Raw genomic sequence first — 21953 nt, forward strand, 5'->3', positions numbered from 1 at the left:
CTTGCCTCTGCAATGTGGGTGTGCCCCCTGAGCGCTTTCCGCATGACTGCAGCAAAGTTAGTGATACATCAATGGATGCGGCGCTCGCGTTCGCGAACACTTTAACCAGAAATTTGTTTCCCAACTCTTTCAAGGTTCACGCTGAACCGTTAAATTCATAGGCACAAAAATTTCCAATAACGTTATCTAGCTGTTGAAATAATCCTTGCAGCAATTTGAAGTGATGATGTAAAATATATTACCCTACCTGCTCAACAATCTCGCAGTCTACATTTTTTTTTTTGCAACTGCGTTGTACGTATTAATGCGGCTTGCTGTCACGGCTGACGCATAATATATTTTTCGGCGGATCGGTTACTATAGCCTCATAGGCGGCCAATCAGTTGTCGCTGTCACCTAATCAATGCTACCTTGAACCCCGAACCTTGAACACGGATACAAACAATAAATTGCTTAGCCGGCGTGGTTTTTCACGACAAAGAGGTGGTTTATACAGTGTGTTTCACCCATTACTGTCAGCAATATTAAAAAAAAAAATAGGCTTACTATATAGCCTGTTGCATAGGCGTGGACAGCTCTTGGCTAGACACACAGCGGTGCGGGTGTCACGTGCTTTTTCGCAGCGTCCAGCTGGGAGCGGCGAGTGGACAGAGAGCACGTCACAGGCGCGCCGACGTGTGACACGCTCGTAGGCGTGACTAACGCTTTTCTAGCCGCGGGGTTTCCGTTTCTGCCGCTTGCGACCTCACAATTGCTTTCGCTGCGACGGCAACAAGAACGGTATTTTTTGAAAATCTGAAGACTTATCTGGATGATGGGCTACGAGTCTCTCAATAAATAAGGAACCTAACAGTAACAGTTAAAAAAAGTTGCCCGCCAGTTAGCATGTCCTAGCTGTATTCTAGTGCACTGCACCACTGACAATGCTATGCGGAAGAAAATGCTTTTTCGACACAAAAACCGTTCTTTTAAAAATTGCTCACATCTTAAGTGAGACCCCCTTTATACTCGCACTTCACACCCTAAAGGAGCGGGAATTGTGAGCAGGAAACTATTTACCGTCATTATACACACACTCCTGCACCGTGACGGTCACTTCGGACAAAGGGATAGTGACGCTGGAGCTCTGTGAGTGTTTTGTGAGCACGGGTGAAGAATGCGTTGTGAACACCTAAATTTTGTTGTACCCAGAAAGTTTGTCCACAGAACGCAGTTGTGTATGCACAGAGCACAACTGTGTAAACGAGTGAGAGAGAAAATCTTAAGAAGACATCTTAAGAAGAAGAAGACTTGTTAAGAAAGTTTCATATTGTTTAATTTCACGGCCGAGCTTCAGCCCGGCAAGGTGCTTGCGTATACGTGGACCGCATGTAACGGAATCAAATCGCACGTAAACGTCAGGTGTACCGCATTTTCTCCCGTTACAGAGGCAATCTTTTGCAAAAAAAAAAAAAAATGCCCCAGTTGAGGAGGTACAGTCGTGAGAAATATGCGGGAGAACAAAGTTCAAACAATAATGTAGTGATTACTCCGTAAGTACGTTCTGCAAGCAATTTTTTTCCGTTTTTTAATTAGCCTTCCACTTAAAGTGTATCAAAACTCATTCTAAAGTTTAGTACGCAAATAACCAAAAAATGTGCAATTTTACGAAACAACGTTGCTCCCTCTCACATTGCTCAGAACTGTGCGCTTATTTCGCTGAGGCGAAATTTAGTGTTTCATTAATATTTTCCTAAATTTTAACGGGTAATGCAGGAAAAATGTTTACTGATGCAAAATCGTTAGATGGCTCGTCGAGACGAACGCCCAGTGCCACCCAAAAAGTGGCCTCGTTACAAAACTCGCGATTGGTCCAAACGAAACGGTGTGATGGCGGGACAATACTAAATATACGAAATGCAGCTCAGGAAAGAGGCGCAAGTACCCTTCAGAGGAGGCGCTTAAGCCAATGGTGTCGACCTATTCGTATAACATCGTTGTTAACCGCCTCTGACCTGCTAGCGTGACATCGCAGGGGCTGGCATATTGAAATGAATTAACCACGGTTTAATCAGATTAACCGCGTCGTCTCGAAAATCTGTCGATGCCATTGGGTAGACAGCATCCTTTGAGAGGCACCTGCCCCTTCGTTCTCGAGTTCTTTTTTTTTTTACGAAATTTTCTGCTTCAGGGCATCAATGGGCGAAAGTGTGATGAAGGATGCAGTAATGATTAAAGTAATGGGAATAGGCTAGCTGATTTTACGAAGTCCAGTAGTGACCGATGGTATGGTCCCTGCGTCCAGGCAATATATGAAGCATGGTTGCGCGGTGAAAGGCCCGCTGCCTTCAGGTGCCGAATCCTTGTGGGTTTGAGAGCAGGGAAGTCCCACAGTAAGTGGTGAATGTCGGCTTCAATGTTTTCGAGTTTGCATATCGGACACCCAGGCCGAGGAAAGAAATCTCGGTGCTGAAGCCACTGCCCAGTGACGGCAGGTGTGAGTTACAACCCCGACCCGGATCCTCCGAAGCGCAACCTCCTCTGCACGGGTAAGACCGCAGGGGAGGGTTACCATACACGGAGGGATGAGAGCACGTCTGCGGCGCCGGAGGTGTTCCATTCTTGATAAAAGCAGGTTAAAGTTGTCCAAATGTAAGAGCCGAGGCAACGATGAGTCTGAAGCCGTGGCCTGGAGTCACGAGGCGGCTCGCCAGATCTGAGTGACTTTGAAATGTCCGCAGATCCCGTGGGACCTACTCAATTGCTGACCTCTCAAAGTAAGGCAGATTTAGCGACCCGCTCAGGACTCCAGGCTCATCACTGCCGCGGCTCCTTCATTTGGACAACTTCAGTTGGATCTGAGTATAGTGATTAGAACTGCACCAGCTACAAAGAAACAGATGAGAATTGAAATTGAATTTAAACAGAATTGGAATGGAATTGGAACAGAATCCGAATAAAGGAGTGATTTCTAATCACTCGCCCGTTAGTTCCTTAAGTGTCCCTGGTAACTTGTAGTGCCTGCACCCTTTATGCGAGTACTTACGGTACAAACCTCCTCGCGCTGACGAGGAGGAATTCCCAACCGCAACGGCAGCAATGAAGAGTAGAGTCAGCTCCGCATTTAAAACCACCTTGCATCGCGGCCGCTGCTATGCAGCTTTCCCCTCAGCGTTGTCATGTCCCTTGCGATGACAACAGAAGAGGTGGTTCGCTATGCAAGAGAAAAACACTAGGAGGAAAGGAAAGGAAATTGCGCCGCCATGGCCTTGGCCTCGATGCCTCGCTGCGGTGGAGGAGGGAAAAAGAATGATAAAAGGAACTCGTAGGGGCTGCCGGGCCGCGATTATTATACGAAGAGGAAGTGGCCGTACACGGTGCGCGCGTGGCTCGTGCGGTTAGTTATGGAAGCCGCTGCCTGGGCGTGCTTCGCGCGATATGAATGGCCGTCTACGTAAGGACGGTGTCGAGCATAGATGCAGGGTAATACATCCTTCTTTAGAATCATAGGTCAAGACGGCATCTCTGGCTTCCTCTGTGAATAAGCCTTTGTCTCCCCCTGCTTTTATTTTCCCTCTTAATTACCATTCCAGATAAAGAAACCTTAATTGCAGGTTAGAAGAAACCAGAGGAAGTCGTCAGTCATGGATTCAGCGTAAAATGTCGAAAAATTGTCTACCTTATTTGCAATGAAGGTCCCAGTACAAGGCCTACTCGAGGGATTCGAAAAGAATGAGAGAAGGACAACACGCCACTATAGAGTGGAGACCGAACTCACGACCGATGCAGATTCATCTGAGAATGATGACGACGCTTGAGACGTGAGTGTGTATATGTTAACACGCATCAATTTCCGTCTGCTGACGAATCTGATGAATCACGAAATTAAATAAAAGGGCCGATTTCATACATCATGTATTTGGTTTCAGAGAGTGGAGTCTGGTGCTTTACTACCGGGCTGTGAAGGAGGGAAGCTCCATTAGTGCAAGCTCATCTGTATTACTGCCACTTTATCGTGGATTGTGACGTCAAGATCGACGTTTTTTTTTAAGAACTTTGGCAGGCGTGTTCAAGTAGTACTCGTTTCAAAACAAGACATCTTCTTGGACCAGACTGGTAGTGCTGGTTTGGATAAAAGCCTGGGCCATGGGTTAAGGCCATTACAGTCAATTCAGCATGGCAGAAGTGACGTACAAGATATTATGACGCCATGCGAAGTAATACTCCCCAAAGCTGACGAGATCTTTGAATGACTCTTCGAAATGTGCACTTTAAAAGCAAATAAATGCTCTAATTAGCGCTGAAATGTCATACAGTGCCGCATACATGGTTTTGTCAACGACCTGCTGCCGATCTAAATTAACTCTAGTGCAACCTTTAGGCCTGTTTTATGAAGAAAAATCTCCATCTGGCGAGGCCGTTCAAGGCATAGCAGCGAAAAACGGGCAGGGAAAAACGGGCAGCGAAAAACGAAAAAACGGCAGCTTTCAAGACAAGGACCCAAAAAAGGACGAACACCAGCGTAGTGGTGCTCTCCCTTTCTTGGTCCTTGTCTTGAAGTTGCGCTGCTTTTCGTTTCTCGCTTCGAAAGACAACAAACCGTCTACGGGAATTTAAAGCACGGCGTCCTCATAGCAAATGTGATCATCCACTCGTGGCTGATTAATTATCTCTTCTACCGTCTCTTGAACTAAATCTCAAAGGCAGACAACCAACAAACAAAATTACGCACTTCTTCTAAGACAGAAAACATTTTCCGGTGCTATGCTTTGGTTATTAGCGGGAGTGCTAACTGCTTTATTCATTTTGCCCTCACCACAACGAGTCCCTCATTCCTTCGCTTCCGGTTCGCGCTGGCATGGGTGTATTCTTTTGTCCCGCTGAGGCGATGCTTGTAATTGTTATCGACTGCGCAGATTTCCCTACCGATAACACATAACGACGTATGCTCGAGCGGCGCCTTTCGAGGGAAAGCGACCGACGCTATAGCATATTTCCGAGCGGAAGCACGCTGCGGTGACTCAACGGCGTTATGCCCTTGAGCAAGGGATTCCTGACCGAGGCGGCCACGTTCCTGCAGGAGTCGTGATCCGCTGCTCTGTGAGGAACCCTCAAGGGACGGCCGAATTCGGGGTCCGAAAGGATTTTCTACGCTCGGCGTCGCTCACAACATATGGTGCCCTGCAGCGCAGGGTCGCACTGAAGTTCATTAATGGCCTCGCTCAAATGCGTGTATATACATGGTCTGTTCTGAAAGTAGTAGGACTCATTTTTTTAAACAAAATTTATTCAAGATAAACGATTACAATTTTTCAAGGTAGCAGCACCTACACGCTGCTGCCAATGAGTTTTACAGTTTTCGTACGCCTCCAGGAACGCCTGGACCGGAATGCTGTTTAGCTCCCTCGTCACGGCCTGTTGAACCACCTCTACCGATCCGTGATGTTTCCCCTCGAGCGTCGATTTTATTCTCGGGAATAGAAAAAAGTCTGGCGGGGCCAAGTCGAGGCTGTAGGGGGGCTGAGACAGCGTTGCCGCCTTGTGCTGGGCAAAAAATCGGGGTCCTCATTCACATGATGAAGAATATCCTACCGGTTGGCCTTTTCCTCCTCTGACAACACTCCCGGCACCAACTTCGCGCACGCTTTTCTCATGGCTAAGTTTTCTGTCACGATCTCAAAAACTTGGGTTTGAGGAATGCTCAAGTCATCAGCAATCATTCTGTTACTCATTCTACGATCACTGTTAAGTAAATCTTTCACTCGCTACACATTTTCGTTGGTCTTGCTGGTCGAAGGACGTCTGGAGCGGTCGTCTTCCTCCACTCTTTTCTTACCTTCCTGGAAAAGCTTGTGCCACTCAAAAAACACCTGATCTACCCATGGAAGCATCACCGTAGGCCTCCTTAGTCATGTTGTGAGTCTCTTTGTCCGTTTTACCAAGATTTACTCAAAATTTGATCGCGCATCGCTGATCCAGCAAACGCTCGACGATTCTGCGTGACGAGACGTTTCGACAGGGGTTCACAGTACAAGCGACCTCCTCTCTTCAACGGCCGAGAGCCGACTGCCGATTTTCCCCAGCATTCCCAATATCCCCCTTCAACGATCCTGCACGCGCAGACCACCTCTCGTCCTCCCGTTCGCCCAGGAAAAAACCAGTCCTACTACTTTCAGAACACACCCTGTATATAGTAGGATACAACTGGAAGAAAGAGATCGTGTTGTGACGAAGAGAGGCCGATGAAGATGCTAATTTTGAAGTCGTCATCACTCGCAATACAAATAAGCGCTTAATTATGTAAAATTATGTCAATTTCAACCGAAAAAGAGCAATAAAAGTATGCGGAATATAGTTTTCGAAATTCGCTTTTAACCGAAACAGTGCTCTTGGCATGCAAGACATTGCTAGCTGGCTGTTGAGTACGCGTTACACTAAATGAGAGTTGAAAATTAACTATGTAGGGAAGCCAGGAGCATGATGCGACGATAATATTATAGTATAAGCAGTGCAGTTGTGTTATTTGAGGCATTGCTCCGCTAGCTTACAAGCTTCTGCAGACCGGAAAGGATCACTTCCTCGCCGCCTTCTGGCTAAACACTGTTTGTTCACTATCGTCACCTGCTTAGGGGAGTTATTCGGTAAATTAGGTTAATGAACTGCATGTAGGACACTGACACTAAACCGGTCATGGGCGTCACAAAAAATTATGTTCTGTTCAAATGTTTAGGGGAATCTCCCAAGGCGGAGTAGAGTTGTAGTAAGGGAGTAATTACTCATTGGCATCCATCCGAGCGCAGCCATACGGCTACAAAAGAAAGCTATACAGCTTTCTCAGATACTTCGTAGTGAAAGAAAAATTCGTCCTTGTCCAGGGCTCGAACCCGGGACCACCGCTTCATCGGAGCAGTCGCTCTACCAGTCGAGCTAACCGGGACGGAAAGCTTATGGTAGGGCGAGAGCGAATTGATATATAAATAGAAATGGGAACTGTGTCGGTCAAATGTTTAGGGCAATCCTCCAATGTGGAGTAGATTTGTATTAAGGGAGTAGTTACTCATTGGCATCCACCCGAGCGCAGCCTTACGGCTACAAAGGAAAGCTAACAGCTTTCTCAGAAACTTCGTAGTTAAAGAAGAAACTATGAAGTTTCTGAGAAAGCTGTATAGCTTTCCTTTGTAGCCGTATGGCCGCGCTCGGGTGGTTGTCAATGAGTAATTATTCCCTTATAAAATGATGTTCTGGCTGCCGCGACGACTGAGCAACAGTTCCGGCGCCACCAGCAGCAAGCAGGCCACGTGATGCCCCGCCCTCTCACTCAGCCAAGCGCGACACAACCAAAAGAAAATTTGCCAACCTAGTTCTTAGAAGTAAATTCCACTTGCGTACTTGACTGCCGGTTGTCTCGTTAAACTTGCGTTTTTTTTTAAGTACGAAAACAATTTCTTCTAGAAGCAAACCTCCAGGAGTAAAATATTTAGTAAATTACGTTAAATACTGGCAAACTAACTGTTCATACTGACTACAATGCCGAGATAGACTATAAGTGTCTTTTGACCGCACAGAATTGTCAGATTAAGTCAGCGAAAAAAAATTGTAATTCAATCGTCGAAAGTAATATTCGCCGAAACAACGGAAACTTTCATTCTGAAATAAATACCAACAAATGTCCGTCCGATTTTTGAAAAATAAAAAGAGGAAACTCCGACCCCTAATTATGACGTGTCACCACAGATACCTAAGAGCTGTAACATTTGCCCTATTCATACACCCGCGTTCTTGGTGAAATATTTATTAAAATAGCCTTAACGAGTCATCTGTTCATCTAAGCCTTATAATCTAGAATGGCACGACTTAACTGCTGTTCAGGAGAGCAAGCTGCCGGGCTAGTTGGTCAAACATGTTAAATATAATTCAGCGACCGGCTGAATTCTATTTAACTTATTTGCTGTGAATTAGTAAAATTAATACTAATGCAGGTAAAGGCGAGAAGTTGTCATGCTTCTCCTAAACTGGCATAACACCGCTAACACTCGCTAACCGGAAAGTGTGTAGCAAGTATGCGCAGCGGTTGCTTTCGAAACGGCACCAACATGTCAAAGCAAGTTGTTCTCGCTGGGTATTAAAGGCGTGCTTGCCGCACACAGCTGCGTTTGAATGTCATAGTCACGCTTCACCTGTGCCCAAGAAACATTCAATCCGTGTTCCCCGAATACCATGACTCAAGCGCTAAGCAGCTCCCAAAGGCGTGCATGTTCGGTGCAGTAGGACGAGAGACTCCAACCACCGATAAAGTTTGAACTGCACAATGACACTCTAAATCGCTCACTTTTGTTTGTATGCGAACCTAATAACGAGTTAGCGTGTTAAGCAGAAACGCGCTTCGGCGACGAGCGTGTTCGAGAAAAAGTCTCGTTTTGCCGCTACCTACAGCGAGGAGAACAAACTGCGACGTTAGTGCTGTAAAAAACTACAAGCATTTCCGTAAGTGCCATCGCTAGGAGCGTTTCGATGCGCAATTTTCATCACATCTCGCTATGTTAAACCAGATTTTTTTAGCCGCAGCATTCTGCCTTGCTTTGCCTTCGCGCTTGGGCCGTTTTGGCCGCGGCTTCCTTATTTTTCCGGTTTGTGTGTTTCGCATTCCGCGCGCCAGAGGGCAGCCGTTTCTTTCCCCTTCGCGTCTGCTTCTCTCCCGGCGATACCGACGACGCTCTTCCGCGCTCGCCTGTTGACGGAGGAGCGCGAACTGCGAGCAACGTCGTCTTTGTCGGTGGTGAGGGCGGTACGTTGGAATCGGCGTTTTACGTCGCTTGTTGTTTCATTTCCGTTCCGCGACAGGTCAGTCTCTGCGCTCGGCGGGGAACCTCCCGATGCACTTGCCATATCCGGCGGTTAACGAGCGCGGGCTGTTGTAGTAGTGAGTCGTATTCAGCGAGTGGACGGGTCAGGCGAGGCATGTCGACAACACCGGACCTGTTGCCGGCCGAAGCGCCGGCGCCGCGGCTCTGCCACCTGATCAAGATACCGACGTTCGACGGCTACGGCTTCAACCTGCACGCCGAGAAGTCGCGGCCGGGTCAGTTCATCGGAAAGGTGGACAGTGGTAGCCCGGCCGAGCTTGCCGGCATGCTCGAAGGGGACCGCATCGTCGAGGTGAACGGCGTCAACATCGCCAGCGAGAGCCACAAGCAAGTGGTCGAGCGGATCCGGGCCGTGCCCGACGAAACGCGTTTGCTGGTGGTGGATAGCGCGACGGACGCCTGGTACACAGAGCACAAGCTGGTGCCCCGATCCACGCAGGATAACGTGCGCTACATTCGGACTCCGACCGGCGACAGCGGCAAGTCGTCGCCAACACCACCCAATGGCCACGCACCGCAGGAGGCCGTGGCCGAGCAGACCTCGCTTCCTTCTACGCAGGTGAGCCCCACTCGACCACGCGTTTGCCGAGAAACTCTTTAGCTCGCAAGTCAGCGCGACTGTATTTGAATTACGAAGATCCCGAAATAATTGCTCCCGTGCAGACTGCAGGGTCAGGTGCGTGCGTCCCGGCTCGAGATGACTGTTTCTATACATTTGCCTTTGATACTTTTGTCTGACGTCTGAAAGTTTTATTTAGCGCTGAATGAGCTTGCAACACATTTGCGAAAGTGCCTTGCACCGTAGCTCGACAGCGCTCGATGCTTGCAGCTCTGAGCATTGAGGCAGTTTCCCAAGTTTCCTTCGAGTAACGTTCCGGAAGAATAGGCGGAGACCAACTGTGAAATACGCGACATTGGGCAGGAAAACGCCTCCGGCGGCCCTGAGATGCGGGCTTGCAGCAGTGTATTGCGCTTTTAGTAGTGCCACTTCATACCAGCGCTGAGAAGCACTACCACCGTCCATGAGTGCAACGAAACGCTGCTTACGAGCTTGCGCAGCTCAGAGGGGAAAAGACCACGTGTTGACACACTCCGCCGTCATAATTGCGTGTCGGGGTCATTATTTAAGAAAAGTGGGCACGGTTTAATCACCGTATCGTTAACACTGTTCTTATGAAAACAAAACAGCCAGGCGGAAAATCGCTTTAAGAGCCGTCCTTTCAGATGCGCCTCAAAGACATTCATTTAATGCTTGAGTAATGGGCAGACGGAGTCTTTTTAAGAGCTATCTAACAAGTACGCCTCAAATACATTTATTTGGCGCTTGAGGCGGAAAAGACAGGTCATTACACTCTTAATGACTTGTTCTATTGTATGTATGCCTGACTGTTTGCTTGTGTCCGATTCTGGAATCGCAATTTTCTCGTGCCGGAAGGAACCGACCAGGAGACATCCACACGGTCCGCGACGTCATTAAAGTGAATGGTTTTCTCGCTTCTTAATTTGGTATGCAATGAGCTGGCAACGTCTCTGGACGAATGCGCGTAGTGGCCTTAAACGAGCAAAAAAAGAAAGAAAAAGAGAAGAAGCAGACGTATGTTCCATCATTCCTTGCTCTGGGCAGCGCTTGACTAAAAGCGAGGCTCGTCTCAGTTCGCAGCGTCCGCCAGGAAATGCCCCCAACGCGGCCGGCGGCCTTGATACTTGAAAATTTCGGGTCCAAGCGGATCCCGGTCGCAGCCGGTTTTTGCGCGGCAAACTGATTTCCATCAGCGCCGTGCGCGGCGCAGATCTCATGCGTTGCGGTCGCTCGCTGTGCTGTGTGTGTGCCGTGCAATTTCGGCCGCCCCGGGCCACGGAAAACGAGCGAAGCTAGAAGACGGGGTAGGTTCTCGGGTAGGAGTGGCGGTGGCTGGGCGAATGGGTTTCAACGACTTCTTGACGCCTCATTGGAGACGCTCGCTTCTGCTCCGGTGCATCCTCTGGCAAATTCACGCTCGAACGAGAAAACAAAACCGAGGAAGGATAAAAGAGCGTTGGCGCGGCGAATCACGTAGCCGGTTTTGTGATAAATGAGTCACGTCACCGCGATGTGCACTTTTTCCCCCCTTCGTTTCCAGAGGTTCATTTTGGTTTCCACTTTTTTTTTCTTCTCTGCTTTGGGCTGCCGTTTTTAGCCCGGCGTACGAACGTATAGCAATTTCGCTTCACAAATAGCCTTGCAGAATCGGAACGTCACACGACCACGCATTCCGACATCGTTCCCGGCGTTTTCCGACTAATCCTTCCACGCGTTTATTGGTTCGCGTGTGCAATGCGGCGCAGGACTTAGTGGGCGGGATGAATTACCTTTTCGAGTTTAATTGATTTTTATTAACTTTTTAGCACTTGCGTGAGTAGTGATTAAAGTAGCGAAGCCGTATGTTAGCAGGAAGAGGAGGAAGGGAATGTAAGCTCAACAGGTGGTGTTAGCGGAACTTTCTTGCGGGATAGTTGGTTCATTGCAGAAAAGATTAGTACTGCGCGAATGAGACAGGACAGGAGAACGAGGAACACAGACGACAACACTGGCGCCTGTGTTGTCTGTGTTCCTCGTTCTCCTGTCCTGTCCCATTCGCGCAGTACTAATCTTTTCTGCGGTGTTAGCAGCATGACTACGACTTGCCGCTTTGTACTAGGAAAGTAGTATTGTACTTCGAAACAGTGCAGCTCAATCCGTATCGGTAGAGTACCAATACGAATTGTGTTGGCGTGGATTAGGACTAACGGCTACTGAGGTAGCAGTTAAGTGCAGTCGGAAGTGTGCTTTTTTTCTGCAAGCGCTTCCACGGTTACTTGCCACGGTTACTTGCGTTATCACCGTCGTTAATTACGGGAAAGCTGTGTGCACAGCTTGGCATAGTTGCTTCGCAGTTGCACCTTTCTGCAGATGCCCCTCAGGGGAGGCCGTCCGACCAATGGCGTCGACCAATTCTCATGACGTTGTGAAATCAGAGGGGGCAACAGGTGAAAGGTCAACCACGGTTTAATCCGATTAACCGGGGGTCATGAAAATCGGTCGACGCCATTAACCGGAGGACCTCCGTCTAGGGGAGTGTGCCGCTTCGCTCTCGAGTTGTGTCCGACGAAACGTGTAGAGGGAAAGCCCTAGCCGCCGTTTGAAGAAACGGATTAAAAGACGACTTTGCGCTTATGTTTTCTCTACATATAGCTATTCGGATATAACCTTGCAGCAGGCACTATAGAAGGTATTCACTTGACGTCACGGGCGCCATTTTGGTGTTCAACGCCCAGCTTCAGTATATATGTAGCCCGGAGGTGGGGGGCATAAGCCCGATTAGACGCGCACTGCAGCCTTTCGCCGTGCTTCATCGACGCCAAAATGGCGAACATTGTAGCTTGAGTGAATACCTCCTGTAGCGCAAGGAAATGTTAATTTCACACAGGAGTGCATCGCTACCAATCACATGTGCACGCGAAATACTCACCCAACACCATTCTCGCTTTGGGCCAAAATGTTGCCTGAACGCGCTGTCCACGAAGCGTTTGAAGCGTTACTTAGAGTGTTGTACTACGAGCATTTAGTAATCGTCGCTATTCTCTGGCGCAGTTCTGCCTGGCGCTCTCAGCTTCCATTCTAGTTCAGTGCACAGTCAACTGCAAAGGTTTACGGGGCGTGGGCGCGTGGAAAGAAATAATTTCGTTCGGCGCCGTTATTGAAGGCAGTCTTCTCAATTAAATGCCTGCAGTTATAAGATGATGTGCTGTTCCATCGAGTGGTACCAGTACCCGAAGACCGGGCCGTGACGAGGCAGAGCCACGTTAAAAATTTTTCCCGAGCATATACATGCATCCAACGAGCTTTTTTCTGCCGGCCGTACCTCGACGAGTGGGCTGACGCAGTGTTTGGCCTTTGCCCCGTAAGGCCGCGTCGTGTGTGGCATCCTCTGCATACCGAAGCAAGCGAGGCACCTGTGCTCTCGCGTTGCTACAGTTCCACAGAGGCGCGGTCCTCGAATTGCATTCGACAACAGCTGGTTCTGGCGGCAGGCTTCAATTCCATTGCCACAGTCGCGTTCACTGCGCAGTCGTATAGTGTGTCGTGCCGTCTGCGACGTTTGCCGGCAGCGAGTGATCCTTGATCGGCGCGACGGCGATTTGTTCCTCTTTTTATTCGCGAGTAGGTTTGCAGTCCTCGTTTCGTTGGTGTCGAGTCACTTGCAGGCCATTCAAGCCAAGCCGATTGGACATGTATTTGTGCAAAACCAGTGCCGAGATAAACGCGTACTGCGATGACGTTTCTTGATGCAGCACCGAGTATGCCGTTCCGAGCCCGGTATCGTTTTGGTGCGCCCAATAAGAGGATCTTTTTACGTGAGGGTGGTGGAAAGGTGCAAGGATCGTGCGATGACCAGCTCAACTGTAGTTCAAACACGATCCCTCTTTAGAGAAGGGCATGGAACCCTGAAACACCTAGATTGATGCAAAGCTATGGAAACGATGTAGATAAATAAAGAAGTGGTTCGCCATTTCTCCCGCCCGTCACTGAAGGAGCAACTCACTGTTTCCATCAAAATACAAGGTTCAAACGGTGCCGCTACCCCCCTTCCCCCTCTACTGTCCCTTCCAAGAGTGACCGTTAAGTCCGCCCCTGCAGTGTGCCAAGTTTTCTTGGCAAGTTTCTTTCTGTTTTACTTTGCTTGTGCATGTAGAGTGGACTGTAAAAAGTATAAAAAAAGCAAAGAGGTTTAAGCTCAAGAACAATGAGAGGAAAAACGAAATTTTTATTAGCGTGACACTGCAGAAAGCCATTCATGGTAACAGGTACACTTCAAGGACGTCATAAAATTAACAAGCATCAAGTGTACGTTTAGGGAGAGAATTCCGACTGCAGATAATCCGAAGGAAAGGAAAACAATAAAAAAAAAAACATTTGGTGTGGCACTTTTCGCGAACATTCAGCTATGTGTCGTGTTTGCGCGCTGTAGCCTACCGACTCGCGCGGAAAGCGCGTAGCCTTTACCAGGAAGCAGGATTATTCTTGCTAGAGCTATGCGGTAGCTGACGTGGCCTTCTTCAAGGACTCCGGCTGGCGTTCCGTTGCGAAAATGCTCAGTGTGCGGCGACGCATTCATCGGCACTACATCGTCGACAAGCGCTGCTGTCTGTCGGGCAGGAGGAGTTAGCGTAATCGGATTCCTTTTTCATTCATCGCCGTGTCGAAGAACCGCGCGCTATTTTTTGCCGAGACATACCCCGCCGTGGGGTGTATATGGGCGGCAAAGTGGCTTCCACACATGGCTGGCTGACTGGCCAGCCAAAAAATTTCCATTATTTTTTCCCTGCTGCCAAGCACGGAGGCTGGTTTTCGCGTTAAACTGGCGGGAAGAAAGAAAGAACACCGTTTTCCTCGGTGCCTTTTTTTTTGTCGTTCTTTTTCCTGTCACGCGGGCGAGGTTGCGTGAAGCACTGAAGACACGTACATTTTCGCAGCCTGTATTATTAGTACGTGAGATCCGTTGGCAGTAGGCGCAGTCGTCGTAGACTTGTGGCGCGTTGCTCCAGTTGCGTCGTGTTTAGTTTAGTTTGTGTCCCACGAAAGTGGACGTTTTGTGTCTAACGCGCAGTCATCGTGCTTCTCTTTTGATGGGAAAAGGGTTGTTGTTTTCTTTTTATTTGGGTACATGGGCTACGTAGCACTCGTCGCACTCTTCCATATTTCAGGCATAAGATGACGCTGTAATGAGGAACTTTTATGATAACTGTGGAAAGAAGGTTACAAGAAAGTAATTTAGGTTACAATCTATTGTGCAGATTAGGCAGAATGGTTGTAGAGCAGCGGCTCCCCGGTTTAATGTATAAGGAGGGTTTTAGCTGATAACCAGGAAGATTTTACAATCTGGTTAATTATTGTGGAGACGAAGGAGACGCTTTCGGTTTCATTTTTAGTGCAACTAAGCCAGGTCTGATGATTTTCAACTGTTCCGCTGATCACGGGCTTACTATACAAGGCCATGCGATACCCACACTGGCAGAATGCGAATATCTCGGGCTTATAAGTAAACGAAGGACAGAAAGTCTCATTTCGATGGAGGCGAAATTCTAGAGGCCCGTGTACTGTGCGATGTTTGTGCACGTTAGAGAACCCCAGGTGGTCGAAATTATCCGGAGTCCTCCACTACGGCGTCCCTCATAGCCTTAGTTGCTTTGCGACTTTAAACCACATAAGCCAAGTTGAATTTCGACATAGACGCTGCGTTCCATAAAATGGAAGAGTTTATAAGCTGAAAATAGAAAATAAAGCCGGAAACGGAATGCGTGAGGTTATTTCGTCAACAGGCCGTTTGCGCCAACTAAAGTGACATCAGTGGATATTTTTTTTTTGTCTCTCTTTCTTTTTTTTTTGTTTCTCTCTTGTTTCATAAGAGAGAAAATATAGGGATTACGTGCCTGTTCAGGGTAATAATTTTGTTTCGCGAACGCTTGCGTGTACTTCTGGTCGCGGTGTGAATCTTACAGCAACGAGCTGCCCGTCACCTTGATGGCAGCGCACTGCTGGCTAGGCGTTGGTAGGCCTAACCTGCTTCGCACTGAAGCCGCAGCGGACGGTGCTTCTGAATTAACCACTGCCTATTATAAGATGTTTAATCCGGTCAACAGCACATTATAAGTAGAATAGACATTTATTAAAATTAAGGTACAGTTGATTGAAAAGAAAAGAAAACAACATGGAAAATGAAAATAAAAAGCAATCCCACGGGGCCTCGGCCCTCGACTTCGTGAACAACGTCACGAATTTTAATTGCTTCGCCGGAAACAAAATGTATTCAATTTTACTTCGCACATCTCGGAAATAGGGAGCTTTAGAATAGGGTAAGGACGCATGGAGGAACAGCGGGGCGCTGTACGCATGCGCAGGACAATAACGGGAGGGACCTTATTATCCTGCTTACTGGCGCCCCTCTATTCCCTTATCCCTTTAACCGAGAGTGTCACCCTATTCTAAAATTCCTAAATGAAAGCATCTTTTCCCGCCGAATGGACGTCATAACGGAGTCACGAAATGCCCATTGACCAGAAAAACAACAGCAAAAAAAAAAAAAAAAACCGGTCTAGCTGCTCCCCGTGACCCTTTAATGTCACAACTCACGTGTGTCTCCGAAAGGCGGGGCCCGCAGGAAGGAAAAGAGCGTAAAACAGTTTGTCGCCTGGAAACGCGGGGGCGCGCCACAATCTGCCGGCGCAGTCGTTCTCGCTTTTATTTCGCTATTTTCGTTCCCGCAATCCGCCCCTCATCGCTGCCTGCGTTATCTTTACGGCACGTTGTTCACCTTCTGCGCGAGCAAACTGAGCGGCGGCCATTCGAGGCTGTTTTGACCGCGCTGGTGTAAGGGCGGGGATCGCCATGATAAAAAAAAGGGGGGGGGGGGTTGATATAGCCTAGGGCGACTTCGGTCGGCGTGGGCTTCACTGAGGTTTTCCCGCTCAGCTGAGTAGTATAATTTTTGCAGGCCATTTGGCTGCGGGCGTGATTATAGACCGTCACGTTAGGCTTGTCGCGTAATTATGCAGAGTGGTAGAAAGAACAAAATAAAGTGCGAGGGGCTCGGGCGATTTCCGGATATCTGTACTGTCCTGAAAAAAAAAGAAAGAAAAGAATAAACTCTGCTCGAACTTTGCAGGTGGACGCACGAAACACAGTGCAAATTGTTTTTGTTGTTATTCGCACACAACAATAAAGATGCACAAATGCGCTCTCATCGATTCTTCTTCTTTGTCCATTGCGTCTTCGTGTTCTATTCTTCCTTGATTATCCGGATGGCTTGAATAACCTAGCCTGCTATCCATGCAGCGTGTGCGTTTAACGACGTGGGTAGCCCTTGATATCCATGTGGGGTTGTGTCGGCAGTGTTATTCAGCAAAGTCTCATATGGCCATATATGGGCGCGCCTTTTCAACCCGATGCAGTGCGAAAAGTGGTAATACTTCCGAGTATATACCGCACTCCTCCTCAGGCTGCATGCCGGCTTTGAAGAGGATTGCTGCTACTACACCGCATAGTATCTGCGGCATAATAACCTATTCCACTCCCTTTTGCAGCGTCGTTATCGGAAGAGTGCAGGTTTGAACACTTCTCGTTCAATTCTTCTTGTTTTAGAAAATCTGTTACGGTTTTTGTGGCCCTTTTGACGTTCTTTCGGAAGCAAAAGATGCATCCATTGCCGATAAATTTCGGGTTGAAAGTGGAATACATATTTTGTTTTCCTCGCCACTCCTTTCATGCTCGTGACGTTGATGACGTCGAAAGTGTTATAGACTCCCTGTCCGCTGATTAGACGTGGATGAAGGTCTTCTCTAGCCTCGGAGATTCCCGTCACAAGAACGCATTGGCGGCATCGCAGTTTGCGCGTGAAGACGGCATTTAATTTCTTGGACTTTTTTAGCTTATAAAAGTTCCGTTTTCAGTGAAAACAGCCTGTTCTTTTTTTTTTTTTTCATTAAAACGCACTAATCTATCGATATAGGCCAACTTGAATTTGACCTCGATGTGTCTCAGACCCCGTGGACTTCGGTGATATCGCCAGTAGTCATCGAGAAAACAAAAAGCGTGATTAAATAGCAACAGCCTGCGCATAAATGCGCGTTCTAGAGCATAGGAAAGAATCGTTGAACAGCCGCCTTTGCTTCGAAATGCTCCGGGAAAGTTAGTGCTCGTTGTGCTGGCAACATTAAGCGGCCACTGCCATTTTCCCACCGGAGCCGGCGGCGCGTGGAGACAGAACGCGGTAGTCCAAAAACACTTTTTCTTTGAGTGGCTCTAATTCGGTCCACGCTCCCACTCCATAATCTTGCTGCCGGCAGTGTACGCTTCATATATCTCTGGTATTCGCCCTGGGCCGCATTCCTCTACTCAGCACGCGCAGTCCGCTGTTCGGTCGAGAGTATGTCATCGACTAGTATGGGCCTTAAAACTCTGTATGCTTGTGTGCTGTATGCCGGAGGACTAAATGATAGTGGAAAGAAGTAAATATAGAGAAGTAAAAGTGAGTATAGGTATGGCTAATGGCTTGTTTGAATCGGCGATCCGAAGAAAGTTTTTTTTTCTCCGCGGAGGCGAAGAGCGTGTTCGAATGGGCGATTTGGATTCAGATCCTGAGCTCTGATTGGACAGCGACGGAAATCTTGCTCCTTCGAGGATTCGGAGAGCTGCTTGTGATCGCTGATTCGAATAGTCCCCTTCAAGCCAGTAGCTGGCTTCTTGACTGTGACGTCTAGCACAGTGATGTTGAATAATCATTTGATTTGAATATGCCATAAGGGCTATGCTGCGAATGTTTTTTTTTTATTTTGCACTCTCTCCGATCAATTTTATGTTTGGTTTACAGTGATTGGAGTTATATGCATGGCATCAAACCACGTCCGAGTCTTGTCTGCCATGGCTTGCAATATCAGCAGAATACTCGCAGTAAGCCTCTGCCAGAACGCAGCCGCAATGTTGTTGGCAAGAGGGAAGGCACGCAGATTTCTCAAATCTGTAATATGGGGACCGGGTTGCACAGCTTTCCTAAACCGAAATGAGTGGTAGTGAAAGCTACCGAAAGCTCGTTCCCCCAGATTACTCCCCGTCCGATGAGAGCACGCGTGTGTCAGATACGCGATCACGCAGGATGTGTTCTCGACATTACTCACAGCCCGACCTCGATAACATACATGCTTCCTGCGAGCAGGTGAGCGCAGGAGGTGTTGTTTGCGGCTTGCTATACGACACTTTTCACCCGCATAAAATTTTTATACAGTTATCTTTGTCTTTGTTCTGGGCCTATTCATTGGGCCTACCCCCTACGTGGTGCGTGTGCACGACGGTCGTTCAGGTGGTGCTTGGGCGCCTCTGGTCAGGCCTTCCGTCCACCCCACGTGACGTCGATATTTGCGGGTATATGCAAGGAAGTGACGCCATTGGATGGCTGTGCGCCTCCTGTATCCGTTATATCCTAGGCCGTAGTTCCACTGGAGCGAGACCCGCGTTCCCGTCTCGGGTGTGTGTGCACTCTTTTATAACGAAGCGATCGCGCGCCCAATCGGTGTCGGCGGAGAATTAGACCGAAGCGCGCGACGGCGGCTGTGGTGCCCTGTTTTTGCCAAGGCGATGGGAAAATTCCTTCGGCTTCGCTGGCTGCTGCGCGCGTTCGGCCGAATGTGGAGTGTGTGCGCGCGTGTCTCGTGACTCAGCTCGGGCTTTCCAAGAAGAGTGCAACGTCTTGGTCGACGTTCGCGTGGCATGCATACGTCCGTCTCCCTCCCATCGCCGCATGTGGCGTCTTCGCGTATGTGTGATTTACTGCGGATGCCGTCAGCAGCACGCCCGTGCGGCGACGTCGGAAAGCTTTTGGCTTTGAGAGAAAAAGAAAACATCTACCGCCTAAACAGTGGCGTACTTCGCATTTTATACAATAACTCTTTTAATTTAGTGCCGCCCTTGGCAGTCTTCTCAATAGTCGATAAACGGTTTCACTGGCTTAGCGTTTCGGCCGCTAATAGAAAAGCGATTCCGTTTGCGAAACGACAGTTCGCTGCCGTCTAGTTGTTTCAGCCATACGTGACTGATATTATCTATATAGAAGTGGTTGGTCGCTTCGTTGAAAAGACCCAGGCGGTAGAAATTATCCTGGAGCCCTCGACCCATGCGGGGTTTCGAGTAGCCCATGACGTTTAGCTTTGGCACTGAATCAAATCATTAAAATTTGCCGTTTCTTTTTTTCTCCTGTCACCCGGTTCGGAGTCTTGACGTCAAGCCCACGAAATGCTCAATTAATCACAGTTTGGAAGTACTTGGCGATATAGCCGAACCTTAGCGATCCATGCCAAAAAAAATCTCGAGACACCGCACTTTGCTTTCGAAAACGGCCGGTGGTGGTGGCTTTACCTGTATTTCATTCCTTTATCTTTGTGCAGCTTATAAGAAATCCATTTTCGGTTAAAGTACTCTCTTTGTCATTATAACGCTGTAATTTACCTCCACAGGCCAACTTCTATGTTCCGTCAGTGTGCCTTTAACGAACAGGCTGGCTTTTCGCCCTGGCTTCGAGGTATTGTCACACCTGTAGGGTATACTTTAGCGCTCATTGTATGTGGCCTGAAGCTTACTGTATGTGCTCAGAACTCACATCACGAAGCGAGATGAGCCTGACTTTGCTGAGAGTCTATGCCGATTAGTTGTTACTAAATAAAAAAAATAAAAAAAATGTGCGGTTTCCTGCAGTTTCGTGCGCACGTTTGATGCTGGCATATCGTGGCACGTGGCTTGCGCATGAAACCGCGTACCGCAGTATAATATCCACTATAACGGTGACAGCTGATGTGTCGCGCGTCATACTCGGCGCGACAGCATATGCGTGGAATATGTGCCGCACACTACGTCTACAGCCTCCCTTCCCGTCGCTGAAAGCTGCGTCCGACTCGTGCACTCGTTGCGCACCGGAAGGAAGTCGGAGGCATCCAGGAAGGCTCGTCGACCCAGTATGTGTAGCGTCGATGACGATCATTGTCTCTGCATGCCCGCCCGCCCGACGTAGGGAGAATGCGCGCTTGTCGCCGTCTCGGCGTGTAATTAAACGCGCATCCATCTAAAGGGTGTCGACGTGTCTCTCGCTGGCGCGCACGTGGGGTGCTGCCGTTGCAGCGCCGTATCGGCTCGGTATGTAGCGCAGGTCGTTGTCGCCTACATAGCGGCGCGTTTACTCGGGGGTCGGTCGCCAGACACTCCGTGGGCGTGAGCAGCGCCCCACACTTGTGTCTAGAGCACGGGAGGAACGGTGGCCCGGTGCGGCGTGCGTTGGCTGGAAACGAAATCCAGCCCTTTCGCTTTCGTTACATGCGCGGCTGCTTATTTGAGCAGCTGTACGTCGAACGCGGGATGACTCTTCATATGTCGGTTCCGCATGTAAGAAAGCGCTGTTTGAACTGTTGGGCATACTCTATATGTTGAGTATCATACGTGGTTTGCCGTATGGGTTGCACCGTATGTAGCGAACGGAAGGGGCGCACCGTATGGGGTTTCCGTATGGGGTGTACCGTATGGTGTGTACCGTATGGGGTGTGCCCTATGCGGCGTACTGTATGGGGTGTACTGTATGGGTGTGCCCTATGCAGCGTACTGTATGGGGTGTACCGTATGGGGTGTAGACTGTGGGGCGTACCGTATGGGGTGTGCCCTATGCGGCGTACTGTATGGGGTGTACTGTATGGGGTGTACCGTGTGGGGTGTACCGTGTGGGGCGTACCGTGTGGAGCGTACCGTGTGGAGCGTACCGTGTGGGGCGTACTGTATGGGGTGTACCGTTCCTGTACACTCACAACTCGGAATTAATAAGTGAGTAGGGCAGGCGACGTCCAGTACAATCGCGGACATCTGGGCGTGCTCCTGTTCTCAGGTTTAACCACCTTTAAACGAAGTTTAAACGAAGTACATTTGATTTGATTTGACTTAGCCGTTTGCAACACGCTAATGTGACGGGTTCTCTGTCATGTAGTTTCTACCTGTTCACTGGGTGAGGCATATGGACCTATCGACATCACCACTGCATCGGTCTCTCCGTTACACACAGACCAGGAAGCTGTGATTAAGCGCGTTAAAGCCTTTAATCCCGCTGGCTTCGTGTACGCCTGGCTCGGAGGGTGTTGAGTTAACGACGTTATCTCTTTCGGACACCGTCGTCGTCGTTCGCCGGTGTGCCGCCCGCCGTGGCGCGAGCGTGGCATGTTAGCCGCCCGGGCTGGCGCGCTCGCCGGGCTTAATGGGTCGTCGTCGTCGGCGCGCCGCATAGCCGCGTTCGCCCGCCTGGAATGCCTGCCGCGCGACCTAGAAATTACACGCCGGTCTTGCTGCTGCTGCTGGTACTGCCGCGGGCTTCGCCACCGCTGCCTGTGTTGTGGCAGCCTCCGCCGCTGCAGCAGCAGCTGCTGCTGCCTTGCCTGCCCGCTCGCTGGTGTTCGCGTCCATTTTTTGTTTGTTTGTTTCGGCTTTCTTCGCCGCGGCAGCAGCCCCCAGCAGGAAGCCGCACAAACTCGATTCGTGCAGGCGTGATTTATGCGCTGGCGCGCTCCCTGCGT

The 21953-nt window shown here is 49.1% G+C and overlaps 1 protein-coding gene across 1 annotated transcript in view; it reads left to right on the plus strand.

Moving 5' to 3' along the window:
- The first annotated feature begins 8681 nt into the window (after positions 1 to 8681).
- Positions 8682 to 21953, plus strand: part of LOC149365392 (Na(+)/H(+) exchange regulatory cofactor NHE-RF2-like) — a 64256-nt gene continuing 50984 nt past the window's right edge. Inside the window, exon 1 of the mRNA XM_089542167.1 lies at positions 8682 to 9402. Within this exon, the coding sequence (XP_089398293.1) occupies positions 8938 to 9402 (465 nt within the window). The 5' untranslated portion in view covers positions 8682 to 8937. The remainder of the gene's footprint in view (positions 9403 to 21953) is intronic.

Source organism: Amblyomma mixtum, chromosome 1 (genome assembly GCF_055824585.1).
Source record: "Amblyomma mixtum isolate Tamu chromosome 1, ASM5582458v1, whole genome shotgun sequence".
Lineage (NCBI taxonomy): Eukaryota > Metazoa > Arthropoda > Arachnida > Ixodida > Ixodidae > Amblyomma > Amblyomma mixtum.